The sequence below is a fragment of the Oncorhynchus mykiss genome, chromosome 20 (assembly GCF_057628025.1).
Source record: "Oncorhynchus mykiss isolate SJ-2025 chromosome 20, ASM5762802v1, whole genome shotgun sequence".
Classification (NCBI taxonomy): Eukaryota; Metazoa; Chordata; class Actinopteri; order Salmoniformes; family Salmonidae; genus Oncorhynchus; species Oncorhynchus mykiss.
The window spans coordinates 40701761-40723946 of record NC_143041.1 but is presented as its reverse complement, the minus strand read 5'-3'; the positions used below and the strand labels follow the sequence as shown (position 1 = coordinate 40723946).

The 22186-nt window shown below is 41.1% G+C and overlaps 1 protein-coding gene across 8 annotated transcripts in view; it reads left to right on the top strand.

Annotated features, from left to right (window-relative positions):
• The first annotated feature begins 2848 nt into the window (after positions 1-2848).
• LOC110499540 (caskin-2) overlaps positions 2849-22186 on the top strand; it is a 77598-nt gene continuing 58260 nt past the window's right edge. For 3 of the 8 annotated variants that reach the window (XM_090213090.1, XM_036956287.2, XM_090213094.1), the window contains exons 1-3: positions 2849-3011; positions 3111-3220; positions 9394-9909. In XM_090213090.1, coding sequence (XP_090069216.1) covers positions 9816-9909 — 94 coding nt within the window. In that variant the 5' untranslated portion in view covers positions 2849-3011; positions 3111-3220; positions 9394-9815. Of the gene's footprint in view, positions 3012-3086; positions 3221-9378; positions 9910-22186 lie in introns of all 8 variants that reach the window. The other 5 variants (XM_090213092.1, XM_090213089.1, XM_090213091.1 and 2 more) reach the window with 4 other exon arrangements.

Here is a 22186-nt window from a genome sequence, read left to right as displayed (position 1 = left end):
GCATACCCCCCTACCTTGTCACAACACAACTGATGATCAAACGCATTAAGAAGGAAAGAAATTCCACAAATTAATTTTTAAAGAAGGCAGACCTGTTAATTGAAATGCATTCCAGGTGACTACCTCATAAAGCTGGTTGAGAGAATGACAAGAGTGTGTAAAGCTGTCATCTAGGCAAAGGGTGGCTATTTGAAGAATGTGAAATATAAAATATATTTTGATTTGCTGAACACTTTTTGGTTTACTACATGATTCCACGTGTGTTATTTCATAGTTTTGATGTCTTCACCATTATTTTACAATATAGAAAATAGTCAAAATCAAGAAATACCCTTGAATGAGTAGGTGTATATACTTTTGACTATAGTGTATATATACAGTGCCTTGCGAAAGTATTCGGCCCCCTTGAACTTTGCGACCTTTTGCCACATTTCAGGCTTCAAACATAAAGATATAAAACTAAGCTTTAAACATCCCAAGGAGCACTGTGCAAGCGATAATATTGAAATGGAAGGAGTATCAGACCACTCCAAATCTACCAAGACCTGGCCGTCTCTCTAAACTTTCAGCTCATACAAGGAGAAGACTGATCAGAGATGCAGCCAAGAGGGCCATGATCACTCTGGATGAACTGCAGAGATCTACAGCTGAGGTGGGAGACTCTGTCCATAGGACAACAATCAGTCGTATATTGCACAAATCTGGCCTTTATGGAAGAGTGGCAAGAAGAAAGTCATTTCTTAAAGATATCCATAAAAATTGTTGTTTAAAGTTTGCCACAAGCCACCTGGGAGACACACCAAACATGTGGAAGAAGGTGCTCTGGTCAGATGAAACCAAAGTTGAACTTTTTGGCAACAATGCAAAATGTTATGTTTGGCATAAAAGCAACACAGCTCATCACCCTGAACACACCATCCCCACTGTCAAACATGGTGGTGGCAGCATCATGGTTTGGGCCTGCTTTTCTTCAGCAGGGACAGGGAAGATGGTTAAAATTGATGGGAAGATGGATGGAGCCAAATACAGGACCATTCTGGAGGAAAACCTGATGGAGTCTGCAAAAGACCTGAGACTGGGACGGAGATTTGTCTTCCAACAAGACAATGATCCAAAACATAAAGCAAAATCTACAATGGAATGGTTCAAAAATAAACATATCCAGGTGTTAGAATGGCCAAGTCAAAGTCCAGACCTGAATCCAATCGAGAATCTGTGGAAAGAACTGAAAACTGCTGTTCACAAATGCTCTCCATCCAACCTCACTGAGCTCAAGCTGTTTTGCAAGGAGGAATGGGAAAAAATGTCAGTCTCTCGATGTGCAAAACTGATAGAGACATACCCCAAGCGACTTACAGCTGTAATCGCAGCAAAAGGTGGCGCTACAAAGTATTAACTTAAGGGGGCTGAATCATTTTGCACGCCCAATTTTTCAGTTTTTGAGTTGTTAAAAAAGTTTGAAATATCCAATAAATGTCGTTCCACTTCATGATTGTGTCCCACTTGTTGTTGATTCTTCACAAAAAAATACAGTTTTATATCTTTATGTTTGAAGCCTGAAATGTGGCAAAAGGTCGCAAAGTTCAAGGGGGCCGAATACTTTCGCAAGGCACTGTGTATATATATATATATATATGCAATTTTTTTTCAGTCAGATTAACAGACCAAAACAGCCTACCTGACTGTTTGTATGCGTCCGCATGGTCCTAAGGCACACTGTTGCCCTGTTTTGTATCACATTCCAATGATTAAACTGGGGGGGGACAAAAAGTATATTTCAGAATGTGGGTGGGGGCATGTCCACCCGGTACCCAGTGAAAACTACTCACTGAAGATGCATTGTGTGGTTCTCATGAAGTGTCAGTTTACAATATGAAATGATCTTCTTGTCTTTTCTCTCAAGCAGGTGCATATGGCTTCAGCACCTTGGACTACAAGTACTCAAACTACTACTACGACAAACACCACTCACCAATTGTATTTCTCGTCAATCATGATTATATAAAGGAGATGAAAAAAGTTCCATGACTAAAAAATGTATCAAACTGTACATTGGAAAGGGAGTATCATCCTCAGACTTTTATCATTCACTGTACATTTTTAATTGCTGCATTTTCATTGTACATAGATGTTACAGATAAAAACCAATGTATCCTCAGATGACTCAAAACTCCAAGTAATTTCAGTGTTGAATGCACTGTGAGTGGTTCAGAAAGAGTGCAATGAGCCAAGGAGATTGGAGGCATTGTAACACTCACTCCCACTCATGTTTGAGTTTGCTACCTAAACAGAACATTCTTTGAGTGATGCAAGATTGTGTTAAAATTGCGAAGAATGGTTAACATTTTTAAATGCTTGAATTAATTTCTGATAGTTTATTCGCTCTGTAAGAGAAGCTATGCATGATTCATTGTTTAAACAAGACCAAAATACATGTCTTTCATTGTCGTACTTTTGAAAGCACACTGCAGCGGTCCATTTGATTTGAGTGCAACGGGTGTGTTACTTACGATACCCCGTTTTACCAGCAGGTGTCACTAAAACCTAACAACTTCGAACTGTGGACCGTTTTATTTATGTTTCCTCGACCACATACACAAACTCCTTTCCAAATCCTATCAGAGCAATTTAATGCCACTTGGATTGCGCGGCTTTTGAATATTTCTACATGGTAAACCCGACCTAAAACCATGTCTTGTCTATTATGGACATCTCCAATAAATTATAACTTTAGCCTAACTACTGATAAAGAGTCAGGTATTTGTTCACTCCCCTAATGATTAAGAATAGTATGGGAGCATGGTCATCTGATCCTGGATCTGTGTTTTAATTCGCGACGAAGTTCTCCAGAGTTTTGATGCGTGTGGAGGCGGAGCCGCGCGCTTTGCTCCAGGTCGCAGAGGGATTTGGAGAAAGATATGTCCTCCTAGCGCAGGGACAAGTCCGGCGACTTATCCTTCAAGAATGGTCTGTCTGGCGAGGATGACAGGATTTTATTTACTGGAAGCAAGGTAAGATTTAACTGAATAATGTCAGTTTGACTTTCAATAATTTATCTAAACGTTGTCTGGATTATGTGTTGCCAGTAGCAGCATAACTTCTTCATACAGGCAGATTCCATTGAGTCTACAAGCACCTGACTCGCTGAGCACTACACCCTGGCTTCAACCCTTCACCAGTCCAAGGTCAATGACCGGATAACATCTGTCAACATTTTCTGGTGAGTTTGTATTTCCCTCTTCGTTCGTTTATTATTGAGTGGTCTTGCAAGACCACAAATCAAAAAGCACTTGATTGGGTGAAACGTCCGTGGGGGCCAGGAGGAGAGATTGGAAAGCCACTGATCTGTTTGTGTTTCAAGGTAGATGGGTACACCTGCTTGTCAATAGTAGCCTATATAGCTGGCTATAAGCAGGTTTGTTTTAAGGACAGTTTATTTCCCTAACTACAGGGACGCAATCTAGCTAGCAGCACTGTGTTTAGTTACAACTGTTTCTACATGTGCCTCCCTCATGGACAGCTGCTGATTAAACTATGATGTGACGTTGTGACACCCTCTAAACCAGGGTTTCATAAACTCCCGTTTTGTTTTTTGTCCTAGCACTACACAGCTGATTCAAATGACCAACTCATCATCAAGCTTTGATGATTTGAAGCAGCTGTGTAGTGCTAGGGAGAAAAAACGAAACGTGCAGGGGGGGTGTCGAGTTTGGGAAACTGTGTGTATTGGGCTTGGTGTCAATCAATAGTCATTTGCTAGCTGGCAAGCAAGGTGCCTGACCAGTTTTAAATTAGTGGCTCATCATGGCACAAATGAATGGCATTAAGCTACAACTAGCTGGTCGGGCACTACATCTCGGTGCTAGAGGCGTCAATACAGACCCTGGTTTGATTCCAGGCTGTATCACAACCGGCCGTGATTGGGAGTCCCAGAGGGCAGCGCACAATTGACCCAGCGTCGTTAGTGTTTGGCCAGGGTAGGCTGTCATTGTAAATAAGAATTCTTTGTTCTTAACTGACTTGCCTAGTTAAAAAGTACTGAGCTCATATAGCCTAACTTCTGAATGGAGTTAACATGGTTTCATGACAGCTTCCTTACATGATATTAAAAAAGCCTAAAATAGCATGATATTATCATCAAAGCTGATGTGATCTGATGTGTACAATAACCTATCACAGTGTTGTATAGGCTAGATGTAGTTAGCCCCACAACCTGATGGTAAACAGAAGCCCTGCTGTAGACAGACAGACACCAATAACAGCTCCTCCTTCTAACACGTTGTTGTGCCAGACATCATTATGTCCCAGCACAAGCTTTCAGAAGAATGGGGGGAAAAAATGTCATTGAATGGGATAGAGTAAAATAGAAAGAAAATATTATTGTCCTTGTGAAGGAAAAGTCTATAGCACAGGTGATAAACAAAAAGTACCCCATTCAGTTGTCATGACAGATTTTCTTTTGTTGTTAAACAAATCAAAACGTATTTGTCACGTGTCAAATACAACAGGTATACAACCTTACAGTGAAATGCCAAATACAACAGGTATACAACCTTACAGTGAAATGCCAAATACAACAGGTATACAACCTTACAGTGAAATGCCAAATACAACAGGTATACAACCTTACAGTGAAATGCCAAATACAACAGGTATACAACCTTACAGTGAAATGCCAAATACAACAGGTATACAACCTTACAGTGAAATGCCAAATACAACAGGTATACAACCTTACAGTGAAATGCCAAATACAACAGGTATACAACCTTACAGTGAAATGCCAAATACAACAGGTATACAACCTTACAGTGAAATGCCAAATACAACAGGTATACAACCTTACAGTGAAATGCCAAATACAAACGGTATACAACCTTACAGTGAAATGCCAAATACAACAGGTATACAACCTTACAGTGAAATGCCAAATACAACAGGTATACAACCTTACAGTGAAATGCCAAATACAAACGGTATACAACCTTACAGTGAAATGCCAAATACAACAGGTATACAACCTTACAGTGAAATGCCAAATACAAACGGTATACAACCTTACAGTGAAATGCCAAATACAACAGGTATACAACCTTACAGTGAAATGCCAAATACAACAGGTATACAACCTTACAGTGAAATGCCAAATACAACAGGTATACAACCTTACAGTGAAATGCCAAATACAACAGGTATACAACCTTACAGTGAAATGCCAAATACAACAGGTATACAACCTTACAGTGAAATGCCAAATACAACAGGTATACAACCTTACAGTGAAATGCCAAATACAACAGGTATACAACCTTACAGTGAAATGCCAAATACAACAGGTATACAACCTTACAGTGAAATGCCAAATACAACAGGTATACAACCTTACAGTGAAATGCCAAATACAACAGGTATACAACCTTACAGTGAAATGCCAAATACAAACGGTATACAACCTTACAGTGAAATGCCAAATACAACAGGTATACAACCTTACAGTGAAATGCCAAATACAAACGGTATACAACCTTACAGTGAAATGCCAAATACAACAGGTATACAACCTTACAGTGAAATGCCAAATACAAACGGTATACAACCTTACAGTGAAATGCCAAATACAACAGGTATACAACCTTACAGTGAAATGCCAAATACAACAGGTATACAACCTTACAGTGAAATGCCAAATACAAACGGTATACAACCTTACAGTGAAATGCCAAATACAACAGGTATACAACCTTACAGTGAAATGCCAAATACAACAGGTATACAACCTTACAGTGAAATGCCAAATACAACAGGTATACAACCTTACAGTGAAATGCCAAATACAACAGGTATACAACCTTACAGTGAAATGCCAAATACAAACGGTATACAACCTTACAGTGAAATGCCAAATACAACAGGTATACAACCTTACAGTGAAATGCCAAATACAAACGGTATACAACCTTACAGTGAAATGCCAAATACAACAGGTATACAACCTTACAGTGAAATGCCAAATACAACAGGTATACAACCTTACAGTGAAATGCCAAATACAACAGGTATACAACCTTACAGTGAAATGCCAAATACAACAGGTATACAACCTTACAGTGAAATGCCAAATACAACAGGTATACAACCTTACAGTGAAATGCCAAATACAACAGGTATACAACCTTACAGTGAAATGCCAAATACAACAGGTATACAACCTTACAGTGAAATGCCAAATACAACAGGTATACAACCTTACAGTGAAATGCCAAATACAACAGGTATACAACCTTACAGTGAAATGCCAAATACAACAGGTATACAACCTTACAGTGAAATGCCAAATACAACAGGTATACAACCTTACAGTGAAATGCCAAATACAACAGGTATACAACCTTACAGTGAAATGCCAAATACAACAGGTATACAACCTTACAGTGAAATGCCAAATACAACAGGTATACAACCTTACAGTGAAATGCTTACTCACAAGCCCTTAACCAACAGTGCTTTAAGAAGTAAAAAAAATATAAATAAATAAGTGTTAAGTAAAAAAATTGAAAATAAAGTAACAAATAATTGTACAGCAACAGTAAAATAATAAGCGAGGCTATATACAGGGGGTACTGGTACAGAGTCAATGTGGAGGCTATATACAGGGGGTATCGGTATAGAGTCAATGTGGAGGCTATATACAGTTGGTACTGGTACAGAGTCAATGTGGAGGCTATATACAGGGGGTACTGGTACAGAGTCAATGTGGAGGCTATATACAGGGGGTCCTGGTACAGAGTCAATGTGGAGGCTATATACAGGGGGTACTGGTACAGAGTCAATGTGGAGACTATAGAGTCAATGTGGAGGCTATATACAGGGGGTACTGGTACAGAGTCAATGTGGAGGCTATATACAGGGGGTACTGGTACAGAGTCAATGTGGAGGCTATATACAGGGGGTACTGGTACAGAGTCAATGTGGAGGCTATATACAGGAGGTACCGGTACAGAGTCAATGTGGAGGCTATATACAGGGGGTACAGAGTCAATGTGGAGGCTATATACAGAGGGTACCAGTACAGAGTCAATGTGGAGGCTATATACAGGGGGTACTGGTACAGAGTCAATGTGGAGGCTATATACAGAAGGTACCGGTACAGAGTCAATGTGGAGGCGATATACAGGGGGGTACTGGTACAGAGTCAATGTGGAGGCTATATACAGGGGGGTACCGGTACAGAGTCAATGTGGAGGCTATATACAGGGGGGTACCGGTACAGAGTCAATCTGGAGGCTATATACAGAGGGTACCAGTACAGAGTCAATGTGGAGGCTATATACAGGGGGTACTGGTACAGAGGCAATGTGGAGGCTATATACAGGAGGTACCGGTACGTAGTCAATGTGGAGGCTATATACAGGGGGTACTAGTACAGAGTCAATGTGGAGGCTATATACAGGGGGTACTGGTACAGAGTCAATGTGGAGGCTATATACAGGGGGGTACCGGTACAGAGTCAATGTGGAGGCTATATACAGGGGGTACCAGTACAGAGTCAATGTGGAGGCTATATACAGGGGGTACTGGTACAGAGGCAATGTGGAGGCTATATACAGGAGGTACCGGTACGTAGTCAATGTGGAGGCTATATACAGGGGGTACTAGTACAGAGTCAATGTGGAGGCTATATACATTCCATATGTGTTATTTCATAGTTGGTCATCGCACGAGCCAGATGCGATGGCGTATCGCTGCAGAATGCTGTGGTAGCCATGCTGGTTAAGTGTGCCTTGAATTCTAAATAAATCAGTGTCACCAGCAAAGCACCCCCACAACATCACACCTCCTCCTCCATGCTTCATTGTCGGAACCACACATGCGGAGATCATATGTTCACCTAGTCTGCGTCTCACAGAGACACGGCGGTTGGAACCAAAAACATCATATTTGAACTCATCAGACCAAAGGACAGCTTTCCACCGGTCTAATGTCCATTGCTCGTGTTTCTTGGCCCAAGCAAGTCTCTTCTTATTGGTGTCCTTTAGTAGTGGTTTCTTTGCTGCAATTTGACCATGAAGGCCTGATTCATGCAGTCTCCTCTGAACAGTTGTTGTTGAGATGTCTGTTACTTGAACTCTGAAGCATTTATTTGGGCTGCAATTTGAGGCTGGTAACTCAAATTAACTTATCCTCTGCAGCAGAGGTAACTCTGGGTCTTCCATTCCTGTGGCGGTCCTCATGAGAGCCAGTTTCATCATAGCGCTTGATGGTTTTTGCGACTGCACTTGAAGAAACTTTCAAAGTTCTTGAAATGTTCCGTATTGACTGCCCTTCATGTCTTACAGTAATGATGAACTGTTGTTTCTCTTTGCTTATTTGAGCTGTTCTTGCCATAATATGGACTTGGTCTTTTACCAAATGGGGCTATCTTCTGTATACCACCCCTACCTTGTCGCTCAAAGGCATTAAGAAGGAAAGAAATTACACAAATTATTTAACAAGGCACACCTGTTAATTGAAATGCATTCCAGGTGACTACCTCATGAAGCTGGTTGAGAGAATGCCAAGAGTATGCAAAGCTGTCAAGGCAAAGTGTGGCTACTTTGAAACAAAAACATTTTTTTTTTGGTTACTACATGATTCCATATGTGTTATTTCATAGTTTTGATGTCTTCACTAGTATTCTACAATGTAGAAAATAGTAAAAAAAATAAAACAAAAACCCTGGAATGAGTAGGTGTGTCCAAATGTATGACTGGAACTATATAATTTAAAAAATTATATATATATATATATATATACATTTTTTACCTTTCTCCTGGATATTTTTTATCCCCTTAGTGGTGCTGCATGGCTTTGTCCTCTGATGTAGCATTTAGGGAATGGGAAAAAGATGCAGTCACTTCTGCCTTCTGCTGTGCGTTCCTAATGTCACCCTATTCCCTATGTTACATACTACCTTAGTAGAATTGGCAATTGGAGTTCCGGACAGCTCCAAGGGAAGAAAAAAAAACAGTTGAGGGGAAAGTGGGAGGAGTAAAGGAAATGTATTCCGGCATGGAATGATCCTCAGGTAACCATGGTGGAAGGGCTTCCTGAGTGAAATAGTGGTTTTAGAATGACACCATCCTTAATTAGGTTGTAGTTACAACCTGTAATAACACACTTATACCAATATAATATTTAGAGGGGATTTCGTCCTTGATAAAGTCATTTTTGTTTATCATTTACATTGCTGTATACTTGGAATGTACTAGTACTAGCCTAGCAGTGCGTTGGCTCCACACTGAGCTTTGCAAGGTGTTTCATTGAATGTGGTTGCAAGTGCTTTCATTGAATAGTCGTAAAATCCCAGCTCGTGAAGGCATGTCTGTTTTCTAATGGCAGGTTCTACTGTTCCAGGTTGGCGGACACAGAGGAGAACCTGAAACACACCCTGCCCTGAGGACAAGTAGACTACGCGACACACCCTGCCCTGAGGACAACTCCAGAAATACTACATTTTAATTTAGACCAGGACAGACAACAACCTGGCCCCACACACAAACACACTCTGGAAACCAAACGACCTGGTGGTGCTGGTGCCTAGCCTCACCCAGTTAATAACAATGGTCTGGTCCGTTCCAATCTGATTGACACAGACTGACTGTCTGGCTGGTTTGGGTGTTTTGTGACGCTCCTCTATACGTTCATCATCATTGTATCTGATTTTGAAGAGCTGAAGGACTCACCATGCACCTGACTGTGTGAAGTTGAGCCCTCGATTGCCAAGGACCGCTTAGACTACTGCCCTCTTAAGGGCCGTGTGTGCTCACTGGTCGATCATGGGTAAGGAGCAGGACCTCCTGGTGGCAGTGAAGAGTGGAGACATCCTCCTGGCCCACAAACTCCTGGCCAAGGTCACATACAACAAAAGCAGTGAGTACCTCGACACACACACACACTTACCTGCTTCCCCGTACAATTCCTGATGCTGCCTGTGTTTGTGTATCTGTTGGCTTAATGTAATGTACAGCAGAGGATAGTATGGGAGAGTGAAACAGAGATTTCCCTTCCCTTATTCAAGTGATACTACTCTCTGTATCAAGGGAAACGTTTTCAACATGGCAGTATCAGGTTCAACCCTCCACCACAACCAGTGATCCATTTAACGTTCAGACAATTTGAAGTTAATTGGAGTCAAACCCCACAACAACATGACTTAGTCTCCAAAAACAAGACGCTGGTACTAGGGCTGTGATGGTCATGGAATTTGGGATGATATTAATTGGCTGGCAATGTGACCCTAATAACCGTTCAGGGGGGGGAGGCATATCCTCTCCTCTGCTCTTGACTGCCATATAAATGGAATGAATAGAATGGGCATCCCCATTCAAGTCAACAATGTCATAATGGGTGGACTGGAGGCCATTGCGAGTATACCCATAGGAGCAAAGCAGGAGGTAAAAATGCTCAAATATGCACTATGATTTGTTCATTCAACTCAACTGGCATTACAAAAAGTTAATTCCATTGCACGAGCCACATCACCTAACATCATTTGAATGAACATTCTACATTACCATAGAAATGATTGCATCACAATACAAGGCAGCCATTGCTAGTGTACATATGAGGTTCCAATTTCATTCTGTTTCTATGTGTGCTGCTGCTGCATTGTGGGGGGTGTTGCCTAGGCAACCGAATACTAGTTTTCAGTTTCAGCAAGTAGCAACAATGTTTCATCACGTTGTTAAGAGTCCATGTTACCACAGAAACAGACTCAAACTGCACGAATGCCCGGCTGTTCGTTCCACACAATTTTATTATTTTTTAGTATTTTTTATTTTCATTATGGTGTTCATCCATAATCATTGGTTGCACGGTTATATAGTAGTTGTGCCAGCCTCAGCTGGTACAGTACAATACAAGTCTCGAATGCCACCCTATTCCCTATATATTGCACTACTTTGGACCAGAGTCCCCTGGTCAAAAGTAGTGTACTGTATAGTGAATAGGGTGGCATTTGGGATGCACCCTCAGTGTGGGTTTTGAGCTTCAGTGTTACTTATTTGTATAGATTCCTGTCAAACAGAGCACAAGATTAGCCTAGCGTATCATTGTTGCTAATGACAGTATTCTCCTTAAACCCTTCCCTCTCTCTGTGAAACTTCTTTGTTGCTGTTATCTGCCTGTGCTGTGCTTTCATCATGGCTGCTCTAACTCGGTGGCAGGCTCAGAGGAACAAGGGCTGCTCTGCTCGGTGGCAAGCTCAGAGGAACAAGGGCCTGGCAGAGACGCATGGCATGGGGTTAGCGTTATCCCTACACATCATGACACGCTGCTAATGCCTTTCAACAGTCAAACACTTATGGGCTAAATGTTTCTAAGCTCGGGAAAATAAATTATAGGCCTAGCTGTTGCATTCATTTCTTCATTTGCTGTGTGATTTTATTTTGTTTCACCAACTTTCTGGATGTAACTCTACCCCGAATGGGAAAAATAGCCTTCTTTCTGGTGCTTTGCAATGCTTGCTTACGATCCCTTCCCAACGATGCAGAATATGCTTGCTTACGATCCCTTCCCAACGATGCAGAATATTAAATAATAATAGTAACACGAGGAATAAAATACACATAGTGGAGCTTTACACAGGGAGTACCAGTACATGTACAAGGTCTTTGAGGTCCTACATGAAGGCAGGGTGAACTGACTAGACATCAGGATAGATAATAATAAGGTATTAGAGGTAGATATGTACATGAAGGCAGGGTGAACTGACTAGACATCAGGATAGATAATAATAAGGTATTTGAGGTAGATATGTACATGAAGGCAGGGTGAACTGACTAGACATCAGGATAGATAATAATAAGGTATTTGAGGTAGATATGTACATGAAGGCAGGGAGAATTGACTAGACATCAGGATAGATAATAATAAGGTATTTGAGGTAGATATGTACATGAAGGCAGGGAGAATTGACTAGACATCAGGATAGATAATAATAAGGTATTAGAGGTAGATATGTACATGAAGGCAGGGTGAACTGACTAGACATCAGGATAGATAATAATAAGGTATTTGAGGTAGATATGTACATGAAGGCAGGGTGAACTGACTAGACATCAGGATAGATAATAATAAGGTATTTGAGGTAGATATGTACATGAAGGCAGGATAAAGTGACTAGACATCAGGATAGATAATAAGGTATTTGAGGTAGATATGTACATGAAGGCAGGGTGAACTGACTAGACATCAGGATAGATAATAATAAGGTATTTGAGGTAGATATGTACATGAAGGCAGGGTGAACTGACTAGACATCAGGATAGATAATAATAAGGTATTTGAGGTAGATATGTACATGAAGGCAGGGTGAACTGACTAGACATCAGGATAGATAATAATAAGGTATTAGAGGTAGATATGTACATGAAGGCAGGGTGAACTGACTAGACATCAGGATAGATAATACTAAGGTATTTAAGGTAGGTATGTACATGAAGGCAGGGTAAAGTGACTAGACATCAGGATAGATAATAATAAGGTATTTGAGGTAGATATGTACATGAAGGCAGGGAGAATTGACTAGACATCAGGATAGATGATAATAATAATAATAAGGTATTTGAGGTAGATATGTACATGAAGGCAGGGTAAACTGACTAGACATCAGGATAGATAATAATAAGGTATTAGAGGTAGATATGTACATGAAGGCAGGGTGAAGTGACTAGACATCAGGATAGATAATAATAAGGTATTTGAGGTAGATATGTACATGAAGGCAGGGAGAATTGACTAGACATCAGGATAGATAATAATAAGGTATTAGAGGTAGATATGTACATGAAGGCAGGGTAAACTGACTAGACATCAGGATAGATAATAATAAGGTATTAGAGGTAGATATGTACATGAAGGCAGGGTGAAGTGACTAGACATCAGGATAGATAATAATAAGGTATTTGAGGTAGATATGTACATGAAGGCAGGGAGAATTGACTAGACATCAGGATAGATAATAATAAGGTATTAGAGGTAGATATGTACATGAAGGCAGGGAGAATTGACTAGACATCAGGATAGATGATGATAATAATAATAATAAGGTATTTGAGGTAGATATGTACATGAAGGCAGGGTGAAGTGACTAGGCATCAGGATAGATAATAATAAGGTATTAGAGGTAGATATGTACATGAAGGCAGGGTGAACTGACTAGACATCAGGATAGATAATAATAAGGTATTTGAGGTAGATATGTACATGAAGGCAGGGTGAACTGACTAGACATCAGGATAGATAATAATAAGGTATTTGAGGTAGATATGTACATGAAGGCAGGGTGAAGTGACTAGACATCAGGATAGATAATAATAAGGTATTTGAGGTAGATATGTACATGAAGGCAGGGAGAATTGACTAGACATCAGGATATATAATAATAAGGTATTTGAGGTAGATATGTACATGAAGGCAGGGAGAATTGACTAGACATCAGGATAGATAATAATAAGGTATTTGAGGTAGATATGTACATGAAGGCAGGGTAAAGTGACTAGACATCAGGATAGATAATAATAAGGTATTTGAGGTAGATATGTACATGAAGGCAGGGTAAAGTGACTAGACATCAGGATAGATAATAATAAGGTATTTGAGGTAGATATGTACATGAAGGCAGGGTGAACTGACTAGACATCAGGATAGATAATAATAAGGTATTTGAGGTAGATATGTACATGAAGGCAGGGTAAAGTGACTAGACATCAGGATAGATAATAATAAGGTATTTGAGGTAGATATGTACATGAAGGCAGGGTAAACTGACTAGACATCAGGATAGATAATAATAAGGTATTTGAGGTAGATATGTACATGAAGGCAGGGTGAACTGACTAGGCCTGGAGATGCTAACAGTGTTTGCTAATTTAGTTACTGTGAGACCGACAGTCTTACATGACAATAACCGGCTGACAAAATGTCATAACTGCCACAGCCCTAGGCACGCACACAACTGTCTCAAGGCTTAAAAATCCTTCTTTAACCTGTCTCCTCCCCTCCATTGACACTGAAGGAAGTGGATTTAAAAGATGACATCAATAAGGGATCATAGCTTTCACCTTGATTCACCTAGTTATTCTATGTCATGGAAAGAGCAGGTGTTCCTAATGTTTTGTATAGTCTAGTGTGTGCGTAGTTGAGTCAGTGCCGATACTTCCAATACCATTTAATTGACTATTTAGCAGTCTGGCTATTTAGCACTCTTATGGCTTGGGGGTAGAAGCTGTCTCGGAGCCTGTTGGTCCAACAGCTGATGCTCTGGTACCATTTGCCAGATGGAACTACAGTGAACAGACTATGGCTTGGGTGCCTGGAGTCTGGCAAAACCTCGGGCCTTCCTCTGACACTGCCTGATATAGAGGTCTTGGATGGTAGGGATGCTTGATACTGGTGTTGGAGCGGAGGGTGGCTACACAGTTGTGGGGGAACACTGATTACAGGAGGGGACTAAGTACACACCCCTGAGGGGTGTTGAGGGTCAGCGTGGCGGAGGTGTTGTTGCCTACCCTTAACACCTGGGGGCTGCTCCTCAGGAAGTCCGCATCCATTTGCAGAGGGAGGGGTTCAGTCCCAGGGTCCTTAGCGTAGTGATGAGCTTCAGCACTATTTTGTCAATGAACAGCATTCTTATGTAGGTGTTCCTTTGTCCAGGTGGAAATGAACAGCATTCTTACGTAGGTGTTCCTTTGTCCAGGTGGAAATGGACAGCATTCTTACGTAGGTGTTCCTTTGTCCAGGTGGAAATGGACAGCATTCTTACGTAGGTGTTCCTTTGTCCAGGTGGAAATGGACAGCATTCTTACGTAGGTGTTCCTTTGTCCAGGTGGAAATGGACAGCATTCTTACGTAGGTGTTCCTTTGTCCAGGTGGAAATGGACAGTGTGGAGTGCAATAGAGATTGTGTCATTTGTTGGGGCGGTACGCTAATTGGAGTGGGTCTGGGCTGATGGTGTTGTGAGCCATGACCAGACTTTCAAAGTATTTAATTGCGACAGATGTGAGTGCTACAGGGCGTTCTTGGGCAGAGGGACTATTGTTAGGGAGAGGTTGAAAATGTCAGTAAAAAAAACTTGCCAGCTGGTCAGCACATACTATGAGTAGGTGTCCCGGTAATCCGGCCTTGTCAATGTTAACCTGTCTACACTACGGGACAGAAATAACCTTAGGGAGGTCAGAGACCTGGCAGTGTGGTGCCAGGACAACAATCTCTCCCTCAACGTCAGCAGTACAAAGTAGCTGATTGTGGACTACAGGAAACAGAGGCCCGTGCACTCCCCCATTCACATTGACGAGGCTGTAGTGGAGAGGGTCCAGAGCTTCAAGGTTCTCTGTGTCCACATAACTAAAAGCCAATTTATGCTTGATCCGAAAAATGTGGTTGGAGGCTTCGTATGTGACGCAATTGCGGAGCTTGCGGAAGCATGTAGAGGCATCGCTTTGCACATCACAAATGTTGTGACAATGCGGAGGGCTCCGTATAGCTCCGCATTGACGTGATTGGTTGACGGGAGGTCCTGTATAAACGCAAAACTCACTTCCTTGACAACTTCCTTCACAACAGCTCTGCTCTGCTCCAAGAAGCGCAAAAAGTATGTTTGCTCTGACAACACCTCTTCCCCCTCAGGAAGTTGAAAAGATTTGGCATGGGCACAACCTCAAAAGTTCTACAGCTGCACCATTGAGAGCATATTGACTGGCTGCATCACCGCTTGGTATGGCAACTGCTTGGCATCCAAAACATTGTCAAAGACTCCAGCCACCCCAGTCAAAGACTGTTCTCTCTGCTACTGCACGGCAAGCAGTACCGGAGCGCCAGGTCTGGGACCAAGCGGATCCTGAACAGCTCCTAACCTCAAGCCATAAGACGGCTGAACAGATCAGCATAGGGCTACCTGTACTATTTCCCTTTGTTTTTTGTTGTTGTCATTGTTGCACTGGCTCTATTTACACTAACTTGGCTCACCTACCTACACACACACACACACACACACACACACACATTACATTGACACTCCAACACACACACACATACTACACTGACACTCCAACACACACACACATATTACATTGACACTCCAACAAACACTCACACTACATATGCTCACACACAAAACACACACATGCATATTGACGACACACACACACTTTAACAGTCTTCACATACGCTGCTGCTACTCTGTTTATCTATCCTGATTGCCTTGTCACTTTTATCCCTACCTACCTACAATAGTACATATTACTGTAGACTTTTTATGTGTGTGTGTGTATTGTTAGATACTACCTTTTGGAGCTAGGAACACAAGCATTTTGCTACACACATAATAACATAGGATGAATATGTGTATGCAACCAATTTGAATTACCTCAACCCCTATTGTTTTCCTTCTTACTTTTAAAACGCTGCATGGCTGTAAAGTCCACACCTGTTGTATTCTGAGAAATGTGACAAATACTATTTTATTTGACCTAGGAGGCTATCTGTTGTACAGTCTGTTCTAGAAGCTTAGTGATCCCTTCCCAATGTCATCACCGTTGTTCGATACACACACACATACAGTACCAGTCAGAAGTTTAGATACACCTACTCGTTTATTTTACATTTTTACTATTTTCTACATTGTAGAATAATACCGAAGACACCAAACTATGAAATAACACGTGGTAACCAAAAAATGTAGTAACCGAAAAAGTGTTAAACAAATCAAAATATATTTGAGATTCTTCAAAGTAGCCACCCTTTGCCTTCATGACAGCTTTGCGCACCCTTTCCTGTCATCACCATTGACCCTAGTAGAGGGGTTGAGGACGTGGTCAATGTAAGGTCGTTCATCAGTGCAGAGGTGTTGTAAGACTGGCTGTCCCTGTTCTGATTAGTGGCTACTGAAGTTGAATTGTATGCCTATTGATTACTATGTAAAGGCTCTATTTGTACGTACGTTTGCGAGCGCATGCGGTCGGGGTCTTGTCAGGACCAGCCTCCGTATCAGGGCCAACCTATAAGTTATATTGTTGCCATGGCACCCTACTAGCAGCTATTTTTAGTTTTTGAGAATATTTTAGTTTTATTTGCATATCTGGTGTTTTTTAAGTCACAGATTTGAAGATTTACTGGTAGGTTGCCAGCAGCATACCATCCTGCATACCGCTGCTGGTTTGCTTCTGAAGCTAAGCAGGGTTGGTCCTGGTCAGTCCCTGGATGGGAGACCAGATGCTTCTGGAAGTGGTGTTGGAGGGCCAGTAGGAGGGCACTCTTTCCTCTGGTCTAAAAGAATACAAAATATCCCAATGCCCCAGGGCAGTGATTGGGGAACTTGCCCTGTGTAGGGTGCCGTCTTTCGGGTGGGACGTTAAACGGGTGTCCTGACTCTCTGAGGTCATTAAAGATCCCATGGCACTTATCGTAAGAGTAGGGGTGTTAACCCCGCTGTCCTGGCTAAATTCCCAATCTGGCCCTCGAACCATCACGGTCACCTAATAATCCCCAGTTTACAATTGGCTCATTCATCCCCCTCCTCTCCCCTGTAACTATTCCCCAGGTCGTTGCTGCAAATGAGAACGTGTTCTTAGTCAACTTACCTGGTAAAATAACAGATAAATAAATAAAGGTTAACACTATGTTTTGTCTTGGCTAGCTTTTGTTTTGAAAACTTAATCTGGACACAGTACCACATTTTTTGCTTTGTTTCACATGGCTCTTTTGAGAACCTAATTTGAGGAGTGGCTTGAAGCATGAGAGGAATGGGAGGTGGAGGGATACAGCAGTGCTGAGGCTTGTAGTGAGGACGACTGGCTACTATTCTGAACTTTGTGTGGTGATCTTTCTGGCGCCCAGAGCTGCTGAGGCATCGCCCTAAGAGGGTGTTACACAGAGTGGAAGAGGAGAAGTCCAGAGGCTGTAAGACTCAGGCTGGTTCCCAGACTTGCCCTCCTACAAGATCATCAGCAGACTCCATCGCCACCATGATCCTCTACATCTTCGGAGGATGCAGCTTTTAAAAAAAGCTTTGAGATTCTATGAAAAACGCTGTAGACTTGTCATCATTACTTTAGCCAGGCTGATGGAGAGAGACCACCAGAGCACTGACTGGAATCAGGGCTGGAGGAGGGGTCAGAGGTCACGGGGTTAGAGGAGGATCAAGGAGAGGGTCATGGGGTCAGAATGGTCAACAGGAAAGACGTAGGGCTCTGACGGGGATGTGACATCATATAATTTTGGACGACAGTAATTGACCAGCCAAATGACCGTGGTCTTTGTAATAGCTGTTCCTCACTGCATGTGCTGCCATAGAAATATAATGAGTAGAACAGGCGTCCCCATTCAAGTCTTTAAAAGTCGTTATTAACCGTAACATACAAAACATAAACATAACAACCAGGGGATTCCACAAAGAAATTTGAAAAAAATCAAACTAATTCACATTATATCAATTCAAATACAGACGTATAGCAAATACATTTTGTTTTTTATACGTTTTAAAGACTAAATAGTTTTCCAAATCAGATTTAAAAAAAACATTAAGGGGCTTAATCTTCATAAAATTCAGATTTGTGTATGAAAAATGTTCCTAATAAAATAAAGAGATTTATGACATACTCACGTTCAATTGTGGTGTAGTAAAATAATATGTTGAAATTTCAATGGTTGTATGCAATTTGAGGCCAAGATATAGTTTTACATCAGTACAGAACACTTCAATATATAAACAATGACAGAACAAGTGTTTAATAGATTCTGTTTCTAGTTCACAAAAACTGCATTCACTGGTAACATCTGGTATATACTTAGAAATCAAGCTATTACACGGATAGAATCTATGGATAATCTTAAAGATCTCCTTTACTTTATTGGTCACCATAAATATGTGTGTGGAGTGAGCCAAGCACGGCGCCAGTTTACATCAAACGATGAAGCCCAACAAAATATTGCAGAGGGAATAGACTTCCTGTTGAAAATATCCCATAATAAACAATTGTTGAATTTCGTATCTAGTAGACCAATGCCATTCACCTGGATATCGCTTACAATCGGAGATATTCCAAAATATGCATTATTCTAAAGTAAATTTTTTATCCCACTAGGTATAGCTTTAATAACCATGTCATATTCCTTGCTTGAAACCTCAAAGTAGTATCTTTCCATAAAGTCTCTCCGTGTAAATAGATTCACACTAATATTAACTAATTGGCTGACAAGGACAATGTTTTTCGAGAACCGTTTATGGTTAAATAACATCTGGTTTCTATGTAATATCGACCCGTTGTTCCATATAAAACATTTACGAGGTGAAAAGTTGTGTTTATACAACAAATCTCAGCACGTTAATGCCTGCTTGTGAGTCGCCGCTAGTTTCACAGGAAGTTTACCCACAATATATAGACATTGTAGTAAAACATTAAGCCCTTCGAACTTCTGACAAACAAAATGAGGTATAATATTCCAGAAACTATGAGGATTTTTTATGTACCTTTTAATCCAGTTGACCTTTGATATCTGGTTGAAGAGAGTGAAATCTAAGACATTTAGACCGCCATCACAAACCCTGTTGGTGATAATATCTCTTTTTATCTTATGTGGCTTGTTTTTCCATATGAAGTTGTACAAAAGCCAATCTAAGATACAGCAAGTGGATTTGGGAATGTCAATAGATAGCCCCTCAGCTTTGGATAAAAGCACCCTTCCTTGAGGACTTAAATCCCGTCTTAACCATGAGGATAATTTTTTGGGGACTAATTCAGTTACAGGGTTCAAATTAAGATCATTCACAGCCTTAAGATTTTTGGTGATCTTTACACCGAGGTAGGTTACAGTATCTTTTTCACAATCTGCTGGATTGACAGCTCCTTTAAAAACAAACATCTCACATTTGGAAATATTTAATGCCAAACCTGAGATTTTGGAGAACTGCTTCACGATATCCAATGCTAATCTTGTGACAAATTAAAAAAAAAAAAGTGAGGTGTCATCCACCAGTTGGGATATCTTGATCTCTCTGGCCTGGAATGTAATAACTTCAAATGGACTTTTAAGAACTAATGAGCATAGAATTTGAGATACTAAGAAAAATAAAAAAGGTGAAATTGGACAACCTTGTCGTATTCCTTTGTAAATGTTAAACCTTGAGGATGTTCCATGACAGAGTTTGATACAGCTATTGCCACCATTATACAGAGATCTAATAGCGTCCAAAAAAAACGACAACATTTCAAATGCTTAAGACAATCAAAGATAAAATTGTGACTTACTGTATCAAATGATTTCTGAAAATCCAAAAATAGGATAACAGGGAAGTCATCAAATAGATCACAATACTCAACCAAGTCTAACACCAGCCTCAGATTATTAGATATATGGCGCCCTTTCATAAACCCTGATTGACATTCATCAATCAGATCATTCAAGCAAGACTTGAACCTTTTTGCAAAGATTAAGGCTATAATTTTGTAGTCGTTATTTAGGAGTGCGATTGGACGCCAATTATCAATATTTAAGAGATCCTTGTGTGATTTAGGTATAAGAGTAATAACCCCTTAAACTTCAAGTCCATATCTATAGAATAGAAAGAAAAATCCTATTCAATCTCAACTCTACCCTCTATAAAAAGTTGCTTCCTATATGTATTAACAGAAGTCTTAACTTGTAAACAGTAACACCATAATTCAAATCTAGAACGCTCAGTTTGCAGTGGGGAAGGAGCTACCTTGTAAACCTACCGACAGAACAAATCACCCCGGTCGTATTTATTTTCCATCTGCGAAAAAGGCTCTGATTCCCCTGTAGTATCCACCTGTAGTAGTATCCACCTGTAGTAGTATCCACCCTTTCCTTGATTTCTGGCCTGTTGTACAAGAGGCCACAACTTTGCCTTTGCTGCCTTGTCCGCAGCAGTCAACTCCTCACCAACTCTAAATTCTTTCAGTGGCGCTTTCCTTTGCTTTCTTCCAAACTGCATCTCTCGCTGTGTGAAAAGCAAACTGGATGATAATCGAGCGGCTGACGATGGCATCTTGTTTCTTCCCAATACGATGAGCGACAGTCATATCCATCGGGGAAGTCCGGTGCCACACGGTTACAGATGTCTCTTACTAAGCGCTTCACATTCTCATCCTGGTCCTTGGGGACACAGTAAAGCCGTAGCCCCACCTTCTCCGGTATCGCTCCGGTATCGCTCTGCTTCCAATAAGCGCTCTTGCATGTCTGCGATGGTCTTCTCCTGTGCAGTGCATTTCTCAGAAGTAGCCGTGTTTGCAAGTTTAAGCTCTTCGATACTCTTGTATGCATGATTAATTTTTTTTCATGTGCTTTCGCGTATCATTTTCTCCAGACCATTGGCTCTTTCGTTTATCTTTGCAGAGACGGCATCGATTATGTTGACCTGTAGCTCGCGCTTTTTGGGTGCAGGACTATTGACTGGATTTTCAGAATCAACCGAATGTCCAGAATCCTCCATTTCTTCTCCCGAGGAGTCAGGTGGCGGTTTTTCTCCAATGTATGAGTGGTCAGCTAGCAACTGCCTTCTCCTCCCTTTGCTCTTTTGCAATTTTTTTTCTTCCATTTCTCAAAGTTTCAGATCAAATTAGAGGTCAACTAAGCGTTGTTCTCTATTGTGTTTACTATAAGCCAAGTTCCGTTACATTTATCCCTCTCAAACTTACTTAAATGTAAGGTTACTCGGAGCAAGCTGAAATCTTGTCTGCACTCGCCGCCATCTTCAGCACCCCTTCTCGTCCCTATTCAAGTCGATGATGACATAACGGCTGGACTGGCGGCTATTGCGAGTGTACCCATAGGAGCAAAGCAGGAAGTAAAAGCAGGACGTGTACCCATCAATATGTGCTGTGATTTGTTGATTCAACTCAACTGACATTACAAAAAATACATTTTTCATGAGCCACATTAGTTAACATCATTTGAATGAACATTCAAATCAAATGTATTTATGAATCCCTTTTTACATCCACAGTCAGTGCTTATACAGAAACCTAAAACCCCAAATAGCAAGCAATTCATCACCATTGAAATGATTGCATCACAATGCCAGACAGCCATTGCGAGTGTACCCATTAGTTTACCAGTCAAATGGCCAGGGTACTCCTGCATTGTGGGGGGTGTTTGCTAGGCAACCAAAGCATAGTTTGCTACAAC